Below are 24,780 nucleotides of genomic sequence, written 5' to 3'. Positions count from 1 at the left end.
TAGTTTGCAAGAAAGCAAAGTTCCTTTTTTCCCGGGCTTTTACAGGTAGGGTTTATCGGATTGGGTTTTTTTTTTTTTTTTTCGAGACAGGGTTTCTCTGTGGCTTTGGAGCCTGTCCTGGAACTAGCTCTGTAGACCAGGCTGGTCTCGAACTCACAGAGATCCGCCTGCCTCTGCCTCCCGAGTGCTGGGATTAAAGGCGTGCGCCACCACCGCCCGGCCCGGATTGGGGTTCTGAATCGCCTTCAAATCTCAGATAAAAGAAAAGTCCTTGCAAGTAACCGTCTTGCCTTTCATTTCTTTTTTTCTTTCTTCTGTATATTGTCTTGGCCCAACAACGTTTATTAACTCCATTGTCTCAGTGCACAAAGTAGATTGTCCAGCGCACACCAGCGGCCCTAGCCCATACTTTACCTTCCAGATGTTTTTCAGAGGGATGAATTCAGATAACGGAATTGAATTAGAATCAGTTCTGTTGACCACGTATAACAGCTACTGGTTTCAACGTATTTTACATCATTAGTTCGGCATTTTTTAGATTCAGATTCCCGAAGCCCCTTTCAGCACCTACGTTTTCTTCTCTCCTGAATGTGTCCTCTCGCCTCCTCCTAGGATTTTAAAGGAAACAACCTGTCGGGTCGCAGCGCGCATGCTCTGCCGGATGTGCGCATGCGCTGGCGGGTGCACACGCGCAGTCCTCCCAGTGCGCCGGGTCTGTCTGCCATGGCGGACGCCGGCGGAGAAGTGGCGGCGGTCCCCGCCTCCGGGCCGACCGACGGTCTCGGTAATGGAGCGGGCGCGACCCCCGCGCAGCCCAACCACCCGCTGTCGCGCAAGCTGCACAAGATCCTGGAGACGCGGCTGGACAATGACAAGGTAACCGGAGGGGGCGGGGGCGGGGGCCCCGGGAGGGGCAGGGAGACGTTAGCTGTGCACCGGTGTTTGTGCGCCGCCCCTGCTGTGCTCTTTACACGAACACCTACCCGCAGAGCCTCCCCGACCCTTCTAGAAGAGACCGGGCAGCTCTTCTCCGAGCTGGCTGTCCCTTCTGCAGCATTGAGTAGCCAGGCATATACGTGGCACACACGCACACGTAAAGCGAGAGCCGTAAAGCGGTGGGTAAATACGTAGGTCAAGTGGAAATAAGCGGTCAGCAAGAATTTGACTCTTACGTATTTAAGAACAATCCTTAAAATGTTGACTGATATGTAAAGCTCGGGCCTAGATAGGATTGTGACATGCTACAAATTATGGATTGAATAGGATGGCTTGGAATAGCAAGCTCTGTGTTTGGAGAAGAAACTACAGAGCACTTCCCATAAACCAGCCTTAATCCCGCAAAAACAAACCGGAACAGAAACAACGTCGTGGTCATTGATTTGTGTGGTTCACTGCCAGTGTGATCAATAACAGCCTTTTGAATCCCGATGAGATTGCACAGCAACTCTAAAACTGCAAACCCTGATGCAAGGATTGATCAGCACAAAGAGCTCATTTCTCCAGCCCCAGACTGCCTGACACACAGCAGCGCTCCAAAACTTGAATGAATTGAGCTGTCAAGTTTTGCCTTGCCCACCCTATTTATCTTCACTTCTTCAAACATCTCAACAACATTTTTGCAGGGAAACCACTTCCATAACCAACAGAATGAATAAAATGCTCTCCAGGAGTCCACTGAATCCAAAACATAAGTGTTTTTATTACAGATGTAAACATTTCTCATTGGCAATAATGTGCCAGTTGTAATGGTTCCTGTTTTAATTAATGAAGGTGTTTGAACCAAGTTACGATGATTTAAAATTCACTTTCCAAAATCAGTTTCTTTTGCACCAACCTAATATCAACGTCCATATTTTTATCTCATCAAGGTTGCTGCCATAACTTCCTATACTTTGTTGCTTCAGTTACCTAAATCTCTCAGGATATATACTAATTGCATACAGAATCGCTGTCGAAGCAATTCTGTTGTATATTACCTTGTACATATATGATTATATGTATATATAAGTTTCTGTGTTCTGGAAATAAGATTGCTGCTTAGTAATTAGAAAGACGGACACTGTTGGAGTCGTTTACTGGAAATGAGTCCATTAAAAATAATTTCACTGAGCTTTGACCGGGTTATCAGGAACCGTCTAAAAGTCAGCCCTGGTGATTTTCCTCTGTTGTCCCTCGCGCAGGAGATGTTGGAAGCTCTCAAGGCACTTTCAGCTTTTTTTGTGGAGAATAGTTTGCGGACTCGGAGAAATTTACGTGGCGATATTGAGCGTAGGAGCCTGGCCATCAATGAGGAGTTTGTGAGCATTTTCAAGGATGTGAAGGAGGTAAGGAACTGCGTTTCGCCTTTATAGGGAGCTATGTGTTTGCCGTTTTGATGTTTTTTAACATTAAATTGCAGTGTTAGCTGATAATGTAATGTTTTCAAAGAGAAACCAACATAACTCCATTTTTATTTGAATTATTGTGATTTCTGTATTCTTTACCTCTATTAAAAAGTTGTAATGTTTATTTTGAGAAATTATCTTAGGAATTGTAAGTTTTTGGTCTGTTTTGTTTTTTTGAGAGAGAATTTCTCTCTGGCTGTTACGGAGCTCATTCTGTAGATCAGGTTGGCATTGAACCCACAGAGATCCACCTGCCTCTGCCTCTGCCTCCAAGTGCTGGGAATAAAGTTGTGCAACATCACCACCCAGCTAGGAATTGTAACTTCTTAATAAAAATATAACATTTCTCTGAATGGTTTTCCATAGGAAATATTTTACCATTTCATGCACTGCTCAGATGATCTTTTCTTCATTGGAAATTGATTAGTATTGAGTTACTTTTGTTATCTCCTAAAGTACATAAGTTTTTTGTTTTGTTTTGTATACAGTGTTCTGCCTGCATGTATGCCTGCATGCAAAAGAGGGCACCAGATCTCATTACAGATGTAGGCCACCATGTGGGTGCTGGTAATTGAGCTCAGTAACTCTGGAAGAGCAGTCAGTACCCTTAACCTCTGAGCCATCTCTCCAGCCCTCAGCACTGTGTGTTTTAACTTTGTGTAGACATCTTTGAAAAGTACAGGTTCATCAGAGTTGCTACCTATACACCCTTTCTATGCTTGGCTAAAATTTAAGTTTTCATTTGCTTAGAGAATTACTGACTATCCTGTGTATGTTGTACATTTACTATTTTGTGCTATGATTTTTTTTCTTTTTTCAGTTTTAAAAATTGACAGATAAAAAATATATATATACATATATATATATATATACAATTCTACATATACATTTAAATTTGAAGTAAATATAAATTTGAAGTGGTTAGGCCTAGCTAATATGTTTATTACCTATGTAGTTATTCTTATGTAGATGTATGCAAAATAATATTCATCTGATAAGATATTTTTGGTTTTTTATACCCTCTAAAAGAAGTGGACCAGTTTCTTTACACCTTTATAACAGTAGATATTCTTCTTTTTAATCATTTCCAACTTGAAATATGGATTCTCCTTTCTTTCATTACAGATATTTATTATACATAATGATGGATTTCAGAAAGATCTTTTGTTATGCTTTGACAAAACAATAGAAACTGTGGAATTTGGCCTAAAAAGGGGAAATGTCTTTATGTTATATACATTGTTGATACTATTTTTTCCCCTTTCAGGAACTCGAAAGCATTAATGAAGATGTGCAAGCCATGAGCAGCTGTTGTCAGGACATGACAAGCCGGTTACAGGTGTGTCAAGGTGGCTGGGTTTCAATGAAGCTCCTGGTAGAAGGTTTCAGAAGTGTCAGGACATCTAACATGTATGTAGGAAGTCTGTATGTAAGTGTCATAGTTTTAAAAGAGCCCAAACACATAAATGAATGCTCTTGTGTTTCTTTTGTGATGGCTTCTTAATATTAGTTAACTCCAAGAGCCTTTATATTTTGTCTAAGCCGTGAAGAGTTATCTGTAGACTGTTGGTGAGTCTTTCAGATCTCTACTGCTGGAGTCCAGCAGGAACAAGTTCTTTAGGAACTTGTAGCAAATACTTAGAGGAAAACAGCAAATTCTTCAAAAATATAAATTTCTGTACACAAGATTTATCATAGAATAAAAATACAAATTTTCCTCAGGTTCTCTCTAGCTGACGGTTAGGTCTGTACAAGGGAAAATGTCTTCATGTTAGACTACAAAGGGTAGAAGTTAAGCTTTAAGGGAAACTATGAAGCAGTGCAGGCATTTGGAGACACTGTTGGACGTGGAGACTCAGTTGTAGTGAAGTGTCTACAGCTGCCATGTTCAACTGTGTTCCTAAGAGTCAGTGGCACAGTGAACCACGGTTCAGTGTTTCTTAAAAATCTCACTAGAGGTCAGGTGCTGTTGATGGAGGAAGGTCATTGGTTAAATAAAAAGAAACTGCTTGGCCCTCATTGGTTAGAAGATAGGTGGAAGGAGTAAACAGAACAGAACGCTGGGAGGAAGAGGAAGTGAGCTCAGACTCCACAGCTCTCCTCTCGGGAACAGACACCTCAGAGAGACGCCATGCTCCCCACTCCAGGGAAGATGCACGTGATGAAGCTCCGACCCAGGATGGACTTAGGCTAGAATCTTCCCGGTAAGTGCACCTAGCTGTGCTACATAGAATATTAGAAATGGGCTAGTCCAGGTGTGAGAGTTAGCCTAGAAGAGGCTAGATAGAAATGGGCCAAGCAGTGATTAAAAGAATACAGTGTCTGTGTAATTATTTCGGGGTATAAGCTAGCCGAGCAGGCGGCCGGGGTGCTGGGAACGCAGCCCCGCCACCCATATTACTACATGCCGTCATTCTCTGACAGGATGTTTAGGAAGCAGAAAGACAGAATTCCAACTGAGAATAGACTTTGCAGGAAGGAGGTAGAGGCTTTAATTGCCTCCAGGTCCAGAGACCTGATCCACAGAAGCTGGACTCTTCAGTGTACTGTTACAGCACGAAAATGACCCGCTCCCTTGAGATGCTCAGTCTAGCTTCTCTTTTAACTGGCTGACTCCCTCTGCTCTGCGTGTTGCTGTCTGTTACAGTGTCCTGTACGGTGTGCACTGGCTGACTCCCTCTGCTCTGCATGATGTTGTCTGTTACAGAGTATTGTACGGTGTGCACTGACTCCCTCTGCTCTGCATGATGTTGTCTGTTACAGTGTCCTGTACGGTGTGCACTGGCTGACTCTGCTCTGCGTGTTGCTGTCTGTTACAGTGTCCTGTACGGTGTGCACTGGCTGACTCTGCTCTGCGTGTTGTTGTCTGTTACAGTGTCCTGTACGGTGTGCACTGGCTGACTCCCTCTGCTCTGTGTGTTACTGTCTGTTAGGGGGCACCATACAGTGTGCACTCACTGGAGACTTAGTTTGTTCATAGTTCTGGTTCAGTGTCTTTGCATGACATGGACCCTGTGTCCCTCCCATCCTTGGCCATTTGTTTTTTCTTTCATTGCTGTTGCCCTAAATTTTTTATTACATTAATTTGTGTATTATTTTTTTGTGTGTATCCGTGGTATATGTGTGTAAGTTGGAGAACAATTTTGTGAATTGTTTCTCTTCATTTACCATGTAGGTTCTGGAGAGCAAATGCAAGTCTCTACACTTGCAACCAGGTCTATGTCCAGTGCCTGTGTTTTCCAGCTCTGAGACTTCATTCTCGTCACCTGTACTTTTGTGCCCTCTGTAGACCAGTGATTTAATTCATAGCCCCATTTTGAGGTCTCATGGTGTGCAACTCACAGGTCCACAACTGAAGCCATGTTCTTGCCCTCAGATTGCTCTCCCAGTACTTTTGCTTTGCTAAGAAACATGCAGATACTATCATCTTCTGTGCTCTAGCATCATGCACGTGTTGAGACCTTTGAGGGAGCACACCTTGTAAAGACAGCTCATGAGCCTTGAAATATCCATGCCAATTACCTGGGCCTTTTGAGCTCTTTGCCATTTGTCCAGATTCCAGGAAGGGTAATACTAGTTTAATGCAATTATAATATACTGAAGTTCTCTGTATTTATAATTCCAGGCAGCAAAAGAACAGACTCAAGATTTAATAGTAAAAACCACTAAGCTTCAAGCAGAAAGGTAAGTTTTTCTTCATACAGTCACCTCCTTATTGATGCAGATTAAATGGAACGTGGTAAATAATGCTAAGTCAAAATGATTCAAGGTTCACAGAGGACCCAAGTTTCTAAACTTTATCTAATAATAATTTTAACATAAAAAATCATTGGGAACATTATACCTGGTTCTTAGTTTTTAGAGATTATTTCTGTTTTGGAGTGGAGGTCACTAGTATTTGGAATCAATTGTAATGATAAGGCATGTGATCAATCAGGATGGCAGGGACACCATTTTAATGAATGAAACCACAGGGAGACTGATTCTCCTCGTGCCTGATAACTGGTGCTAAAGAGAAGTCGAAAATCAGCTCCAAAGAAGGTTGTAAGTAAAATGGTTAGTTTCTGTTGTTTCAAGGAATTTTATGATGCTTGGGATTACTTTAAACCTGTGAAACAAGTATTTGTGCCTTATCTAAAAATTAAAACATATAAGATGACTTTTGAATAATAGTACATACACCTTTTAGCTCTGTGTAGAGCTAAATCCAGGTATTTACTTCAAACACTAATGGAACCCCTTAATGAACTATGCAGAGCCACCATGCCCAGCTGTATATCCACCACGCATACAGTTCCAGATCCAGGCTTCACGCACCAGGGGTGTTGAGTTGCTGCTCAGGCAGCTCTGGCAGTGAGTAACTGGCCTTTGGATGGAAACCCTTCCAGTTCCATGGTCCCTGCAGGCTGCCTTCTAGTGTAGAGCATGCCTTCTCCTAATTGCCAGCTACCCCACTTAGGCTACATCCAGATGGAAGAGTTTACAGTGTTGTTTTTATTGTCGAGCAGAAAGAGTGGTGTATTAGGGTTCTCTATACATAGAAAGATTTATTAGAATGACTTACAGACTGAGGTCCAGCTAATCCAACAATGGCTGCCTATGAGTGCAAGTTCCAAGAATCCAGAAGTTGTTCAGTCCATGGGACTGGATGTCTCAGCTGGTAGATGCTGGGATCCTGAAGAAGTAGACTGTAATATCAGCGAAGAGATGAACTTGCTAGCAAGGCGAGAGCAAGCAGGTAAAGAGAGAGCTTCCTTCTTCCCCATCCTCATATAGGCTGCCAGAGAAAGTGTGGTCCAGATAAAAGGTCAAAGATCTGGATTAAAGGTGTGTCTTCCCACATCAAAGGTCCAGATTAGAACCGAGTCTTGCAACTTCAAATGATTTAGTTAAGAAAAAAATCCCTTATAGGTGTGGCCAGTTATTTGGGTTTAGTTAATTCCAGATGTAGTCAAGTTGACAACCAAGAATAGCATCACAAGTGGGGAAGCCAGAACAGAGACATGACCTATTTTTTTACTCTCATTCTAACATAAATTAATTCTAACAAAAAAATAACATAAATTCTAATAAATAAAGACGAACAGAATTAACTTTTGTTTGCTATGTATATTAATGACTAAGAGAAACTGCACATCTCTGTCTTGGAAAACGGCCTTTGTAAGAGGCTGTGTAAGTTAGTAATACAGGTACCATTTGTAAACGTAGTTCTTCCTTTCCAGAATGAGCAATGCCTTTCACTGCGTGCAGACCTGCAGGGCAGTATCAGCTAGCTCTGTCGCCGGCATGCTTGAGGAGCTTAGTCCTGTGCCTGCTGATGGTCCTGCAAGGCTTTCAGAGATGTTGAGCCTCTTTCACTATGTCAGGGACATCATTTCCTTTGTATTTGTACAAAAGCATAATCTATTTCGTTTTTCTTGTTATAGCCAAAGACTAGAAATCAGAGCGCAAGTAGCAGACGCCTTTTTATCCAAGTTCCAGCTGACTTCTGACGAGATGGGTCTTCTCCGAGGCACAAGAGGGGGCCCTGTCACTGAGGTGCGTGTGCTAGCTGTTTACAGTGTAGCAATTACAAATGCTACAGAGAAAATGAGATTTTAAAAGCTAATTTTCCCATCTAAATTTGAGGTTAAGGCATGTATATTAATTAGTTTTTGGTTTTTGTTTATTTCGAAGTTATGTTTTTTGAAGTCAAAGTACAACCTACCTAAAAAATCCAAACAACAACAGAAAATTCTCCATTCCCCTTTTCCCACCTCTGCCCTTTGTGAACTAGTTCTACTTGTTAACTGCTCCTATGCAAACTGTGTTTGTAGATCTGTGTTTAAAAGGATAGATATTCTCTTTATTCATTCTGGTGTGGTATCACACGCCTTTAATCCCAGCATGCTGGGGACCAAGGCCGGTGAACTCTTGAGTCTGAGGCCAGCCTGATCTACAGTGGATGTTTCTGAAATGGAATACAGGGTTTAGCCTGTTACATCACCTCTTTCCGTGTAAACAATGCATGTCTATGTTTTCTTTATTCCCGATTTGACCGGGATAATAATACATTGCTTACTTCCATAACTTTTTGTCTTCCTTAAGTTGCAATTTACTCCTCATCTTTTTTTTTTAATGATTTGCCACACTTTGCAAACTGAATGAAAGAATCATAAAACCTCTCTCCTTTCTTTTTTGTTTTCCTTAAAGACATTCAGTTTGCCCAGAAAGAACTTTCTGTCTCCTAATTCCTAAAGCTCCGGTGTAGTCTTCCAGCTGAGTCCTGTCTGTTTAGTGCGCATCTTCTCTTCTTACCTCCTGGGTGAGGGAGCACAGGTGCCCATGCAGCAGAGGCCGCAGCAGTGATTGCAGGGCGGCCCTGCTCCTGCGTATCCAGACTTGCTCTGCTTAGATGTCTCAGTCCATCTGAGGCTTACAGTCCTCTGACTTGGCTGTGTGCTTGCTGAGGGCAGGGACTTACTTAGTCTTCACACATTTTCCATTGCCGGTAACTAGCATACTGTTTGTTACACTTTCCATATTCTACAGCTGGAGTGGGATTAAAGGGGAGAAAGGGCATTTGTGAACTGGGTGTGGCTTGTGAGCGGGTTTTGAGGTAGCTAGCTTTGACCCTGACAAATTAATAGGCCCCAGCCATATGTTAACGAAGGGCCACAAGTTCCTCTTGCCAGAGTTAAGAACAACTCCATTTAGCCAGCAGGGACTTTCTTCTAGCTTCAGAGAGACTGGGAACTTTTGACGAAATGCCTGACCGTGGGGAAAGGACTTTCTCTGCACCAGACCCTCCATTATAGAATGTTGCAGTTTTCGTATGGCTCAGTTTATCCGAACACCTAAAGCTTAAAGTGAGCAAAGACGAAGCTGGAGAAACGCTGCTGTGAACCTGAGTAGACCTTGGGGGCTCAGAAATCTTCCTTAGTTATCAAGCATGTGTCACTTGCCTAAATTTCCCAGCATCTTGGTGCTGCTTGTGTGGGAGTAAGCAGAGTTATCACGCTATATGTTTCCACGGTGGCTGGGAAATTATACATTTTTATCCTTCAGAACCTGCACAAAATTTCCCAAAGGAAAAGGCATAAGGGAACTCCCATAACACATAGTGAGACTCATTAAAAATGAAGGTAAAAGGGTGCTGGAGAACTGCGTCCAAGTCGAAATGCTGAGACTTGGTCAAGCGGCAGTAGTCACCATGCGGTCCACGCCAGGCGCCGGATTGATGTCGGTCTTAAATGTGAAGAAATACCTACTATGCTTCCTTAACAGTGCAGCTGAAACCTGTGTACGACTTCACTAGGATGGGCAGAATTTTGTCCCATCTTTGTAGTGATCTTTTATTTCAGAATAGTGTAGTTTTCCTGAAAACACAGATCCTTTTTTAATGACATTTTTAATTTTAAAGGACTTTTTCAAGGCATTAGGAAAAGTGAAACAGATCCATAATGATGTCAAAGTTCTATTGCGAACCAACCAGCAGACGGCAGGGTGAGTAGCTGCTTGGCGAGCCAATCATATTGCTGCTTATATGTGTTAACTTTCAGAGTCGTTCTAGGTTAAACTTTTTGAAACTATGTTCTCTGAAATAGGAATTTAATCTTCATCGCCTTTGGGAAAGGTGGAAGTTCATAGCCTTATATATTTGACTGAAAGAAGAGCTGGAATTAACTGATGGAATTAAAATTTGACATTTATTTAATTGTAAAAAAAATTGAAAAAAATCCATAAAATGATAAAATGTTAAGGGCCAAATTGTCATGTAATTAAACATGAATAATTAGATTCTTAGACACAACTGTTGACTAAAGTTTGCATTGTAAGAACCCTTTAATTTTTATTTAAGTTTGGAAATTATGGAACAGATGGCCTTGCTTCAAGAAACGGCTTATGAAAGACTTTACCGATGGGCTCAAAGTAAGTGGTTTGGTTTTTTTTTTTTTTTTTGCATACTAGTACTTAATTCTTAAAATTTCAGTTGGCCTTGATTTGGTTTCTTGGAAAGTATTTGTATATGTGTTTGGAGACCATGCGTGTGTGTGCGGGAGCTCACGGAGGCCAGAACAGGGTTGGAGCCCCTGGAGCTCCAGTCACAGGTGGCTCTGACCTGCCAGCGTGGGTGCTGGAGACTGAACTAAGCCCTCTGCAAGAGCACCGTGGATCTTATCCGCTGAGCCCTCTCTCAGTCCCTAGTGGGTATTTTTTCACAAAGCAGAGCAAACTTGACATGTTCCTACACCGTGTTTATGTTTTATCGGGAGCCTTGCTGAAGAGCGGGGTAAAGGAAGAGAGTGTATCTTCCCTAAAGGAAAGCCGCAGAGAGGATGCTCCTGCCTTAGAAGAAATAACTGAAGGCAGCAGTTGATTGGGCAGCTCTTGCTACTCATGCAACTTTAGTGTTAGAAATGGTGAATTAGCTTTCAGTCCACGGATAATTCCTGCAGACTTTGAGGTAGAATGATTAGTCTGTCACGTTGGCCATCCAAATCAGGCATGGTTCTCACCTTGTCAACATTTTTGTTGGAAGGGCCTGTCACGTAGCTCCTCTCCTTCCTTGTCCATCTGTCGGACTAGATGATTGCCTGCATTTGTGAGAGTGAAGTCGGCTCCCAGGAATGGTTACGCCAAGTTAAGGAGCCTCAGTATTTCTCAGTCACCGTGAGCTAGGAAATGAACCACAACTGTGAGTCTGAAAGACTGGGAATTTCTACGTCCTCAGTTCTTTGAACATAGTAGGGATTTGCAAGCACTTTATAGTTAAAACTGAGCCATAAAATAAAATAGTGATTGCTTCTGAAGAAAAGAGCTGAAATGTGAACAGATAGCAGAAGTTATAACGCTGACTATATTCCAGGTGAATGCAGAGCACTGACCCAAGAGTCCTGTGATGTGTCTGCCGTGTTAACTCAGGCCATGGAAGCCCTGCAGGACAGACCTGTCTTATACAAGTAAGACTTACTGATTTGTCTTTGATTATTGTCTTGATTGTAGGAGTACCACATTCACGTCTCTGTGATGCTCAGTGATACTTCACTTCTTTTCTGTGTGTGCTATTGGAGCATCAGGTTGTGTGAATGCTGCATGTAGTTAAGGGAAGACCATGGGGTTCTGCGGTATGACTGTCTCTTAAGTTATATGTGGCAGACAGGTAGCTTAGCCAGTTTGCCATTTCATTAACTCCCTTGGAATTGTACATCGCTGAAACCCCATAGCAGCACAGCCCTGGGAGAATGCAGCTATATAGATTGTATAATATAGTTACTCTGAGATGAAAAAAAAGAGTAGACACAGTCTGGTCCATCAATGGGCATTTTTAAATAAAGGTCCAGGTCTTTGATCTTGTAAGTATGCCATCTAAGATCTTCATATCAATGTTTTGGGTAGGAACCCTATGCCTTTTCATTTGTTGGTTTTTAAATTCTGTATCTTGGTGTTACTCAGAACAGGAGTCAGTGCATTTTAAAGCTCTGTAGCAGATGAAAGCCACCTGTAAGGACAGCAGGTGTTGATGCTGTGAGAGATGACTTGCTCACAGTCACCTGTCCTAGAGACCCTGGGAGGGTCCCCTTTCATCAGTGTTTGAAGTATTTCTCATGGTTACGTCACAGAACACGAAGGCTGTGCCGGCTGTGTAAAATGACAGTGTTGCTCTCTTTGCTCTCTTACAAGTACATGTTATAGAGTAGGTCCTGTTCTGAGTGCTAGTGATAAAAACATCAATTGACCGCTTCTCCCAGGTTCCTAGAACTTCGGGATGTCATATAAACAAATGGATTATAATAGGATGTGTCTTTGGTAGTCTAGTCTGAATGCCATGTTCCAGGTGCTGTGTGGCCCAAGTGTCCCGTGATAGGAGAGGAGGATGACCTCAGGGTGCCTTTCCTAAGGGAAATGGTATACGGTGAGTCTCAGGTTAAAAAGGCGTTTTCTGGGAGGGGGCAGAATATTCTTCTTTGAGAAAGTAGTGGGTGTGAGGATGTGAATTGGTTGGAAAGGTGTGAACTGGCTGTGTGTTAGTGTGTATCTATGGCAAACTGGTGCTGACTATTGATCAGCGGCTTTCCAGTCCCATCGACCTGATGCTATTGGCAATGATTGTCAGAGACCTGTAGTTTTCCGACGTGTGCTTGGTTTTAAGCAAGGTTTGCTTTGGCTAAAGATTTACCCTTGTTCAGAAGTTGATCTATTTTGGACACTGATGATTTCCACACAAGCACACAGTGTTTACTGGTAATATCAAGCTGGCCTTTTACTACCCGCATTCAGTTCCTCGTAGACCTTGCTTCAGAGCAAGTGTTTTCAGAGGGGGAGAATTATTTTCACAGTTTGCTAAATTTGGCTATCTGTCTGGCTTATTTTGCTTACGGTGACATCTTCAGTTCCACCCATTTTACTGCAAAGGGAAAGGTGCATAGTTCTTTGTGGTTATTAACACTCTGTGGTACATACGTACCAAATTTTTAATACATTTATCTGTTGTGGGCACCTAGACTGATCTATGTCTTAGAGGTCAGTATTGGGTGTCTTATCGCTCACTTTATTGTCATTATTGCTATTATTAATGTTGGTTTGTGAGCCCGGGTCCCTCACACATTCAGCATGACCAGCTGGCCAGTGAGCTGCAGGGTCCTCTGTTTCTGCTTCCTCAGAGCCGTGATGGCAGGTGTGCATCGTCATGCCTGGCTTTTTACATGAGTGCTGGAGACCTAAACCTTATCCTCATGGTTGTTTGGCAGGTCCTCTAGAACACTAAGTACTGAGCTTTTAGAGTGGATTCTTGAGTCAGGTATCTTGAACATGCCCTTGAGCCTCTGTGAGCGTTAGTTTCCTAGGTAGAATGAGGATATAACAGAGCCTGCTGTACTAGGCTGTGGAGAGCCTCATTCCAGTAGACATTTCCACAGAGGGGAGGCAGGCATCTGCTACGGCCTAAGCAGGGCTCTGTGGAGCCATCAGGACGGCAGAGGGAAGCTCGGAGGCCCAGTGAAAGGAGCAGAGACTGAGAGGGCGAGCACAGGGGAGGGATAGCGAGGGATAGCGGCTGCAGGCTGTCGGGGGTATTTGGAGGACGGGTATTCAGCAGGCTGTGGTGACGGCCAGAAAGAAATCTGCCTTTCCTTATGTGATCATCTTCCTTGGTGGCTGTCAGGTTGTGGGGTGCTTCCTATAGCCAGCAGGTGGCAGTGTCTGAACTTCATGTCAGCTGTGTGTAGGTATCACAAACAAGACAAAGTCAATTGAAGTCCTTGAGAAAGCTGCCTAGCTCATGTTTCTTAGTAGTTATAACTGGAATTCTAATGTGTTACATTAATAACGGCTGTACCTATTATTTTTCATTGTCAACTCAACACAACCTGGGACCACCTGGAAAGAGAGCCCCAGAGAGGAATTATCCACATCAGGCCGGCTGCGGCCATGCCAGGGTGGGGTGGGATTATTGACCGAGTGGGAAGACCACATGGATGCACCGTTGCGCAGTCTGGGTGTGAACTGTGTAAGAGGGAAGAAGCTTGCTGGGTTGAAGCAGCCAACGAGGCAGCAAGTGTGCAGCAGGGTGCATCTTTGTGCTGGGCTGTGGACGTGCCCTGACTGCTTCCAGTCCTGCTGTGACCTCCCAAAAGTGATGGGCTGTGAGCTAAAACAAACTTTCTCTTCAAAGTTGCTGTTGGTCAGGCTGTTTTTATCCCAGCAACAGAAATGAAACCAGGACAGATAATTCTTTTATTTTATTTCTATTTTTTTAAACATTTATTTGTTTGTTTATTTATTTATTATGTATACAATATTCTGCCTGTGTGTATGCCTATAGGCCAGAAGAGGGCACAAGACCTCATTATAGATGGTTATGAGCCACCATGTGGTTGCTGGGAATTGAACTCAGGACCTTTGGAAGGCGAGGCAATGCTCTTAACCACTGAGCCATCTCTCCAGCCCCAGATAATTCTTTTAAATCTGAGTATAAATGGAAGTTTTTAAAACAAATTGCTGATTCTTCACCGTTAGTAAGCCCAAAGAGTACAAGTTACTTTGGGGATATGGCAACAAACACATCCATTTTTTTTTATGAATTTGTATTTCATTTAAAAAAGGAGATTCTATAATATTCTTTTGTTTGTTTGTTTGTTTGTTTTTCAAGATAGGGTTTCTCTGTAGCTTTGGGGCCTGTCTTGGAAATAGTTCTTGTAGACCAGGCTGGTCTTGAACTCACAGAGATCCACCTGCCTCTGGCTCCCAAGTGCTGGGATTAAAGATGTGGGCCACCACCACCCGGCTCATAGTATTCTTTTAATTTGCCTTTTAGAATATGTATGTATTTTGAATATTTACTCTTATAAAAGCTACATTTTGAAATTTTGACTTTTGTTGGGAAAGTCTTTAGTTTTCTATGTCCCTGAAACAGATGTTCCATGTCTGACTACTTCGCGTTGTTTTTCTTAAGTTATATTTTTCCTGTGGGATGATTTAACATTAAGTGAGACTTCATGTTATTATACAAGTTAAATCCCAGTGTTTACCAAGCCTTTAGAACACCAAGTAGACTCACTTGTCTCTGGAATCATGGCCTCAGTCCTAGAAACAGTTGTTACCTTACTATATATGGGGCCTAGGAAAGGAAGATTGAATTTTTCTGCTTAAAAAGATGAAGGTTTGGGGGTGTTGTTATAATAAGTGTCAGTCATTGGATCATCCAGGAGGTTTTAGTTGGCAAAATTGCCAGAAAGATTTTAGGTTAAACGTGTGATTAAAGAACACATGGAAGAAAATAAACACAAACCGTTTGATTCTAAATTGTCCTAAAGTATAGAAAGTAAGTGTGAGCATCTGTGCAGCATAGCAAAGCTTTGCCTGATGCCTGCCTGCATTTCCCCCTCCCTCTGCTACACTGCATCTGCAGAGATGTCAAAACTAGAGTGAGCAGTCCTCAGAAGAGGGCCGTGCCCTAGGAACTGTAGCTGTCTAGCCTCACTCCTTCCCTTCAGTAGGAAGCAGTATAAATAAAACATCCAGCAATGTTCCTGTGTTTAACAGAACACGGACTTTTCATTCTGTCTACAGCATAATAGAGAAATAATTCTCCTGGACGTCTTGGGGAAACTTGTAAATTCTGTTCGTTAGTTATTGGATCCATTTTTAATATTTAGGCTGGTAGAATATTGTTTGGGGATTTTAAAATTGGTGGTATGGAATCTTCTGACTTTACATTTTTAGTTTTTTGCTGTGTACTTTAAAATTATAACTTTTAATTGGAGAGTATAAAGAATGAATGACAGTTATATTAGGAAACAAGCTGATTCCAGCCGCCCACAGATTCATCCCAGATTGCCCTGTGCTCTAGTTTATAGCCTTCTTTCTCTGTTAGTTCCTCCATTTTCAGCAAGAATGGCTGACTTCTGATATAAGAGAAAAGATATTTACTGTCTATAGATAGCCAGTTAATAAATGTAATATGTCTCATTGGAGTCAAAATAAGCTTTTAAAATTGAGTGGCAATTTTGGGTCAGTATTTGGTGCTAAGTTATAGTAACATAAAGAGAAATTTGTAATATGGGAAGAAATTCTTGGTATTTGGGCTATAGAATCCTAACCAGCTTCTGAGAAGTGTGGCTTCCTGTGAACTTTGGAGCATCATATTTTAGCTGCTGTGCATCCAAGCCAGCTGTTCCTATTGCTGCTGCATCTCCTGCTACCTAGGCCCAGGCATTCTTTGTTTGAAGGAGCAGAGCTGGTACCTTTCGATTGAATTTCAGGGCGCTCAGCTGACTGTCACTCTTCGTTTCCAGGTAGTCCTGCGTGAGGCGCGTGCGCCTGCTGAAGCTTTCCTGCCTTGCTGATCTTAGGCATGGAGTGAGGAGTCTGTTAGGGGACGGAGCTACTTCTCATCTCATGATGTGTTCCCTCTAGGTATACCTTAGATGAATTCGGAACGGCCAGGCGAAGCACTGTTGTTCGTGGGTTTATTGATGCTCTCACAAGAGGAGGGCCAGGAGGTACACCTAGACCCATTGAGATGCACTCCCACGACCCTCTGAGGTATAGTAACCAGCACTAGTAGAGGGTTTGATACTTTCCCCTGGGGACATCTGCACTAACAGGTGGTTTCCTGTAGGTATGTGGGGGATATGCTGGCGTGGCTCCATCAAGCTACTGCCTCTGAGAAGGAACATCTGGAAGCTCTCTTAAAGCAAGTAACTGCACAGGGTGAGTGTACTAACAGTTATTGCTAATGCTTAATAGAGAAAATGGGTGTGGCTCCTGTGTTTCCATTGCTGTCTTCACTGAGATAAACACACACTTAGATGACACATAAGCTTCCTGCTGTCCTTACACACACACACACACACACGCACACACACACACACACACACACGCCCTACTTCTATTTAATAGACTTCTGTGCTGTTGTCTGTTGCTTAGGATCTGCTTACCTTCTGCTACACTGCTGCTTTCTTTTAAGACACGGCTGGAATGCCCAGCATACGTTAGCTCACACCGTCAGCATCACACTTAGAGGTGGGAACACAGTGCACAGGCTGAGTGTTCCTTATATTACTGATATCACTGGGCTGGAATGGCTTGTTTCTGCCACCCAGACTCTTCATTCTCAGGGCACTTTGCTTTGTTTTGCTTTGTTTTGCTTTTTTTTTTTTTATAATTACCATAGGTGCTTAAAATGTTAGTTTGGGTTTTAAGTGAGAATAACAGCTATATTCTAGAGGTGCTGATGTCTGTAAAACTTCTAATTTTCTTAGTTGTAGCTTTCTTAAGAGGTATGTTAGCTACTTTTTTGGTTGCTGTGATGAAATCCCCGTCCAAAGCAATATACGGCAGGAAAGAACTCCACTGAAGCAGGAAAGGCATGGGAGGTGATTGGTCATAGCGGTGCAGTCAGGAAGCAGACAGAGATGATTCCGGTGTGTCTCAGGCACTCTTGGTTTTCTTCCCATTTGAATCACTTTGGACCCAGTCCACATTTAGGGTGAGTCTTCTGCCTAAATTAAACCACTCTAGAAAATGCCTTCACAAAAATACCCAGATACTTGTGTCTTGATTGATTCTAAAATCTAGTCAGATTGATGAGATCAAGCATTACAGGAGACTTAATTTAGAGTGCAGGGTTTAGTGTGTAAGGTAAGGGTGTTCTGATTTTGATAGGAAGTAGAAATACTGTTCATGGTATCACCCGACTGGGTGGTGTAGAGTAGCTCATCAGATGGTTTGTGGGAGAAGCCACATACAATTTGGTGGTGGCACTATGTCACAGGCTCAGCTCCTCAGTATTGAGACTTGATGAAGCATATGTCTTAGATTGGGAAGAAGTTTGCATTTTTTGTTATGTAAGGCACAGTCTGACATGGTCTTCTGTGTATCCCAACTGGCCTCAAACTGGCTTTCCTGTCTCAACCTTCTAAGTGCTGAAATTATAGGCATGAATAAAATTGTACTCATTTTTTTTGTTCCTTTGTTACTATTCTTATGCAGTTTTAAAAGAATGCATTTCCAGACTGAGCACAGTGGTGCACACCTTAATCCCGGCACCCTAGAAACAGAGACTGGCAGATCTCTGTGAGTTTGAGGCTAGCCTGGTCTACACATAGTGAGCTCTAGGCCAGCCAGGGCTACATAGTAAGGCCCCACCCCCTCCCCAGAGTGGGAGTGGGGGGTTGAAGAAGGGATGTGTTTCCTTGAAGGTGCCTTTACAACAGTTTATATAAGAGACTGTTTAGAAGTTTGAAGATAGATTATTGTTGGGTTAAATCCTGAGCCTGAAAATGAAAATGGTTACCTGTCTGCCTCACCTTATAAATGCCTGGTGCTCGGTAATGATCAGCGCGCAGCAATGTCATCTCTCCTGGGGTGGTGTGGTCAGTTTTCAGCCTTCTACTCCCTTGTATGTTAGCCACTCCATGCTCAGGTGAGGATCTGCAGACCCCTCCTGCTGTCCTTCCCCGCCTCTTCCAGCTCACAGGGCTCCAGTCGGGTTCTTCACACAAGGGTACTGTAGTTGGTTGGTATTATTATTATTATTATTATTATTATTATCATCTCTTTGGGGGCCCACCACCCAGCTCTCAAATAAATCACCAAAGTCTTGTTCCTTATGAATGCCCAGCCTTAGCTTGGCTTGTTTCTAGCCAACTTTTCTTAAATTATCCCATTTACCATTTGTCTCTGGGCTTTCATCTTTCTCTATTCTAAATACTTTTCTTAATTTCCTACTCCATGGTTTGCTGTGGAGCTGGGTGGCTGGCCCCTGGAGTCCTCTCTCTTCCTTTTCTCATTTCTCAAGCTCCTCCTATTGATTCTCTCTGTCTGCCAGCCCTGCCTTTCTTTTCTCCTGCCTTACTATTGGCCATTCAGCTCTTTATTAGACCAATCAGGTATTTTAGGCAGGCAAAGTAACACAGCTTCACAGAGTTAAACAAATACAACATGAAAGAATGCAACACATCTTTGCATCATTAAGTAGATGTTCCCCAGAGTAAACAAATGTAACACATCTTAAAATAATATTCTACAACAGGGTTCATTTTGTTAATCAACATTCATACAAATTATCAGCATTTTGTAGATACATACTGGGTACTAGCACCATTAAAAACATGTCAAAAATTATACTTAACAAAATGTTGCTGTTTATTTTAAATGCTATTCATGGCATTTAATTAATTATTTTTGATTAATAGTTCTTAAAACGTATAAGAGTCAAGTATAACTTGGGAAGAAATAATTATGTTGTACTTAATTTTAGGCGTTGAAGAAAATATTCAAGAAGTTGTTGGACATATCACCGAGGGTGTGTGTCGGCCTCTGAAGGTATCTGACCAAAGTGTTGACTTGTTCTTAGGAGTTTAGATAAATTGATAAGTAACAGTTTGAAATTGAGCTACAATTTTGTCAAATTAATACATCATCTAGGCTGATAAAATACACTTAAACTAACACCATTGCCTGCTCTCTACAATGGGAAGAGCTGTAGTTTGCATTTATGAACTGACTTTATAGTTTATATTTCCTGTGCCACTGGTAAGCAAGTAAGGAAAAGCATTAAATTGAACAACAGCGAATGAGTGCATTTAATGTATTACCTCGAGCACTGTGCCTTCTTCCGTTTATCATACTAATAAATAATGTTTACTCAAATATGAACATATTTACCTGTTGCCATCCAGGGGCAAGCTTTGGAGTCAGAGGGTTCAGAACTCATTCTGCTCCTGTCCCAGGCCTTAACTTTTCTGGGCTGCAGTATGCTCCCATGGGCCCCGCTCGGGGGCCTCCTGTGCACAGTGTCGAGGGCAAAGTGAGGCAGATGAGCTGCATGGTTTCCAGGGCTGCTCCTGCCGCAGGCTCCTCTCCATTATGGGGTCACAGAGCTCTTGGAAGTGCCTGACTTCCCTCTACTATGTAGACGTTACGTTTTACTATTTATTCTTATTATAAACTGAACTTCTTTTTATTATTACTTTAAAATTTTCTTTGGTGTTTTGATCCAGAAAAAAAGAAACCTCAGGTGACCTACCTTTTGACAGTGTGATATGTTTATAAATTCAAATCTCACCATAACTTGATAATAAGTACTTGAAATTATTTCATGTCTTTCACCATATGAAATACGTCCTGCAGTGTGATGTTTAGACATTCATAATCCATACACATTTTACTTGTTTTGTATACTGCTGGTTGTTAAAGAGATTAAAAGAGAGAGTGAAATTAAGCTCTTACCAAATGTGGTGGTGCATACCTATAACACCAGCACTTTAGGAGGCTGTGGAGGAAGACTGAGTTTGACACCAACCTGGATAACATAGAAGTTTGAGGCCAGTCTGCACAGCAAAGAAACACCCGGTGTCAATACCACCACCCCAAAATTTTATTTTTCTCCAACTTTCCTTAATAGCCAAAACATCTATTATGTTATTGGGAGACATTAACTGAATGAATTTTACATTAGTGAGGTAAAGCAAGTAGGTCACTGAGAAAAATATTTATTAAGATGAAAGTTGTGTTGGTTAGTGCTTCTATTGCTGTCATAAAATAGCATGATCATTAGCAACTTGAGGAAAATGGTTTATTTTACTCATATTTTCACATCACAGTCCATCACTGAGGGAAGTCAGGGCAGGATCCTAGCAGCAGGAGTTGAGGCAGAGGCAGAGGTCGGTACTGTGTGCTGGCTTGCTCTCTCTGTCCTTCTGTTTACAATTAACATCCTTTACAGTTTCATGATTGTGTTAACATTCAAAAAACACCATTTTTAGTGATGTAATACGTAATTATAATCGTGGGGTCAGCCAGTGAGCTCCAGGTTCAGTGAAAGACCTTGTTCAAAAGACAAGGTTGAGAGTGATAAAGGAAGACACCTTGTGTAGATTGCATGCAATAGTATTCACAGCTGCGTGCTACATGCACATGTGTGTGCGCGTATCCACACACCAAAAAAGGTGTTCATATAGAAATTGATGATTTTTCAATGCAAATGTCATTCCTTGTCTTATTGCCTCACACCAAAGAGGAGTCACTTTCATAAACATGCAAGTGTGAAGATAAATTAATTCCCATAAATAGAGAGAGGTCTTTGAAAATGTTACACATACAATATACACATATTTGCTTACAGAGTCTATATCCTGGGAGCAAAGAACAGAGAAACGTCAACCTTGAGAGGGCTTATTGAACATGTGTGCACTGTTGTACCAGATGCTGCAGAGATTGGAGCATGTAAGAAACAATGTCTGTTTAGAAAGCAGGAAGAGAACCACAGGAGTAGCAGCGTAAGGACAGACAGAGTAGATGGTGTGAGCATCATTAGTAACGAGGGATGCTGACCAAGGAGAGCAGTGGGTGGTAGGAGTTAATTAGAAGATTCCTGGAAGAGTATGTTCATCTGCATACTGGTAGCCTTACAGCTGGACGGATTGTTGATATTCACTTAAGACTTTACTCTCTGCTAATAGGAACAAACATGTAATGCAGACAGAATTCTTTCTCTTGTTCTTATGAGTGCTGCTGGCTAAGCATCTGTTCAGTAACACTGCAGCTGCTTTTGCAGTTTAGTCCTAACCAGGTCACTTACACAGAGGTGCTCAACCTCACAGTGGCCCTGCTCTCGTTTCCAGTATTGCCTGCTTTGAGTCAAATGTTGTGGATAGTCACTTTTAAGAATTTGTATTAAAATGTTTATCATATGTTAGAATTTAATATACAGAATTTCTTTAGAAAGCATTTTGGGATTACTGCAATAATGAAATTGTTTCAAGTACTTTTATGTTGTTTATACCTCATTATTAATGAAGAAAAGGTATACTTTTAAGAAATAAATGTTCAGGGTTTTCTTCTTCTTGTTTTCATAGGTTCGAATTGAACAAGTAATACTTGCTGAACCTGGGGCAGTTTTATTATATAAAATTTCTAATCTCCTCAAGTTTTACCACCATACAATCAGGTAACTGAATAGTAAATGTGCTTGTGTCCCCTGGAGTGTTTCTCTGTATTCAGGACACACTTCTGTTTCCTCTGTGTGTATCGTGTAAGACCATGCATGCTTAGTGTTCCTGTATGCCTTGGGGGCTGTCATTCTTCTTCCCTTTCTGTTCTGTGAATGACCACACACACACACACACACACACAGAGCGGGGGGAGGCATACACACATAGATGACACAGACACATACGCACAGACATAGACACACACATACACGGAGTGGCATACAACATACATAACAAAATATGTCTACAAAGTAAGCCTTGCTGCTTTAATAAATGAGATCCACGATAGCTAGAGCCTTTGCTATAGGTAGAATAAGACATAATGGTGAACTCTGTCATCTGGGCACCACTGTCCTCAATTCTTCGTTAGCATTTAGTTTTGCATGAATGATAACATAGACATAGCTTCATCTTCTCTCCAGAAAAGTAAGTTTATTGAATTGGAAATCTTGTGTCTTACCTAAATATATTATAATTGAAATCCCTTTTAATGTATCAATGAGGAAAATAAGTGTACATACTTATCTACTTGCAAAACAGGAGAAATCTCTTTAGATGGCTCTAATAATCATCTATTTAATAGAAAATTGAATATTACCAGATATGCTAATATAATTATTTCAAAATAGCATAGTCTTATAATTAGTCTTAAATATAATGCTACTTAAGCAGCTGTATAAAGTTGAATAACTCTAGTTTGTAGATATATTTTTGATAGGTTATGGTAGTTTTAATGAAAAGAACTCAGTATAATGCAATCTAATTATCAAATCAGTATGAGCTGTTGATTCTTCCTTAAAATTAAAACCAGACTTTGCTGTGTAATCAGGATGCCTGTCTGTTGTGCTGAGAAGACTGTGTTTGCATGTCACAGATGTCAGTTCTGACTCACAGCCTCGCTAGAATATGTTGGAAATATTGGAAGCGTGGTACAAGTTAACTAAACCTTACCCAGAATGCTTGGGACCAGGACTGTGGAGCAGTTATAAAAGCCTTTAACAATCCAACACTCATCTAAATACCCAAAGCTTTCTGAACAGTGACGTACAGTTTCGTATTTCAGATTCCGGTGCTATGGCTGCTCAAACTTTAGTTTGCTTCTTTCCCTTTTTAATTTCCTTACTCAAATGAAAAGGAAACTGACATTTTTATATGAAACTGGAGTGACTGGTGTGTAGATCTCTCTCTGTCTCTCTGTCTCTGTCTCCCCCCCCCCTCTCCTGTATAAATCTGTTGTTGTCGCTAGCTCTCACTGTTGTAGCCCAGGTCAGTCAGTCTACTAGTACCCCCCCCCCTCGCCCATGGTGTGTGTGCATGTGTGTGACATAGCCCATCCTCGCCCATGGTGTGTGTGCATGTGTGTGACATAAGCCCATCCTCGCCCATGGTGTGTGTGCATGTGTGTGACATAAGCCCATCCTCGCCCATGGTGTGTGTGCATGTGTGTGACATAAGCCCATCCTGCTTGTGGGGCCCATGTCAGGGGACTTCTCTCACTGTCTGCCTTATTCCCTTGAGGGCCTGCAGCTTGCCTGTTAGACTGGTCACAGGGCTCCTGGGGCCCCTGGTGCTGGGGTTCCAGGCACATGCAGCCGGCTTGGCTTTATGTGTGTGCTAGGGGTCACACTCAGCCCTTCCAGCTAGAAAACAGCGGTCTTACTCATTGTGCGTTTCCCCAGCCTCCACATCGAGATCTCTTTTTAAAGCGCCTTTCTCAGCGGGCTGAATTGTGTTAGCTTCTGTTTTCCAGTCTGACATGAAATGTTCTTTGTTTAGTGGCATCGTTGGAAATAGTGCAGCTACTCTACTGACGACAATTGAAGAAATGCACTTGCTAAGCAAAAAAATATTCTTCAATAGCTTGAGTCTGCATGCAAGTAAACTGATGGACAAGGTGGGTGTGCTCAGCTTCCCTGAGCTGCAGCCATAATGGACTTCTTTCACGTTCTGACTTTAGTGACTTTGTCCCCCTTCAGACTCATGTTGAGATACACTAAGGTGTACCTCAGGTCATAGTTTCTCTCTGGATTAGCATAACTGTTTCCTAATTGGAGAAATATCTCAAGGTGAGTTTCACTACCTCGTTTTCTAGATGTTTCAGTTTTAAACATTTCAATGCAGAGTGTTCCATTCCAAATATGTGTAACTAAGACGAGCTTAATCCTCTACGTGAGAGCCACTCTGGCACTGTGAAACCTGGAGCTCTTACAAGATGTCTTTTCTAGACAGTTTCATAGTTTCGCCTCCCAGTGGCACAGCTTTATCTTCTGTGTCACACCCATGAACATTTATGAACGTGAGTAGAGAAGCTCCATGTAATATAAACAAACAGCTAAACCCGAGGGACCTGTCTGCTCTAGCGTTGTAACTCTCACAGAGTTCTGCAGCAGGAACGATTGTTCTTTGTCAGCTTCAGACTTGTCTTGCTGGATGCGTCTATGGACGTAGCTGCCGTGTGGTCTCATCACATGTTGATCCTTTTACTGTCAGAAGATGGCCTTTATGTCTGGTGATGCTTTTGTCTTACTGGTGTTTTGTCTTGTGTTAGTGTGACTATACTAGCTTTTGTTTGGCTATTTGCAAAGTATGTCTTTTTATGTTCTTTTCCTTTGAACTTGTTAAAAGATAACATGCAGTTTGAGTATGGTTTTTAAAAAATAACTCACCCTCAAGTCTTTGCCTTTCAATTAGTATGTGTAACCCATTTACATCCAGATGACTTCCTGAGAGTAGAATTTGTTTCTTTTGCTCTGTTTTCTATGTTTTGAGTCTTCATCCCTGTCTCTCCAGTCTGTCCTTTACTTCCCCCTCCTCTACAGCTCTCCTCTTTCTTGTGCTGGTATTATCGCATGTAGTTTGTCTTCATGAAGTTATCTTTTCATTCACAAAGAGGAAAAGAAAATATAAACAAAATTACT

At 41.9% G+C, this 24,780-nt stretch overlaps 1 protein-coding gene across 1 annotated transcript in view; it reads left to right on the top strand.

Annotated features, from left to right (window-relative positions):
- The first annotated feature begins 691 nt into the window (after positions 1 to 691).
- Cog6 (component of oligomeric golgi complex 6) overlaps positions 692 to 24,780 on the top strand; it is a 41,895-nt gene continuing 17,806 nt past the window's right edge. The window contains exons 1-13 of the mRNA XM_075950528.1: positions 692 to 876; positions 2,181 to 2,324; positions 3,652 to 3,723; positions 6,010 to 6,068; positions 7,811 to 7,922; positions 9,787 to 9,869; positions 10,225 to 10,295; positions 11,233 to 11,326; positions 16,281 to 16,409; positions 16,486 to 16,577; positions 19,129 to 19,193; positions 21,728 to 21,819; positions 23,639 to 23,756. Of these exons, the coding sequence (XP_075806643.1) occupies positions 724 to 876; positions 2,181 to 2,324; positions 3,652 to 3,723; positions 6,010 to 6,068; positions 7,811 to 7,922; positions 9,787 to 9,869; positions 10,225 to 10,295; positions 11,233 to 11,326; positions 16,281 to 16,409; positions 16,486 to 16,577; positions 19,129 to 19,193; positions 21,728 to 21,819; positions 23,639 to 23,756 (1,284 nt within the window). The 5' untranslated portion in view covers positions 692 to 723. The remainder of the gene's footprint in view (positions 877 to 2,180; positions 2,325 to 3,651; positions 3,724 to 6,009; positions 6,069 to 7,810; positions 7,923 to 9,786; positions 9,870 to 10,224; positions 10,296 to 11,232; positions 11,327 to 16,280; positions 16,410 to 16,485; positions 16,578 to 19,128; positions 19,194 to 21,727; positions 21,820 to 23,638; positions 23,757 to 24,780) is intronic.

Source organism: Microtus pennsylvanicus, chromosome 16 (assembly GCF_037038515.1).
Source record: "Microtus pennsylvanicus isolate mMicPen1 chromosome 16, mMicPen1.hap1, whole genome shotgun sequence".
Taxonomy (NCBI): domain Eukaryota; kingdom Metazoa; phylum Chordata; class Mammalia; order Rodentia; family Cricetidae; genus Microtus; species Microtus pennsylvanicus.
The sequence above is the reverse complement of the archived record's forward strand: the minus strand, read 5'-3'. Positions and strand labels throughout refer to the sequence as shown.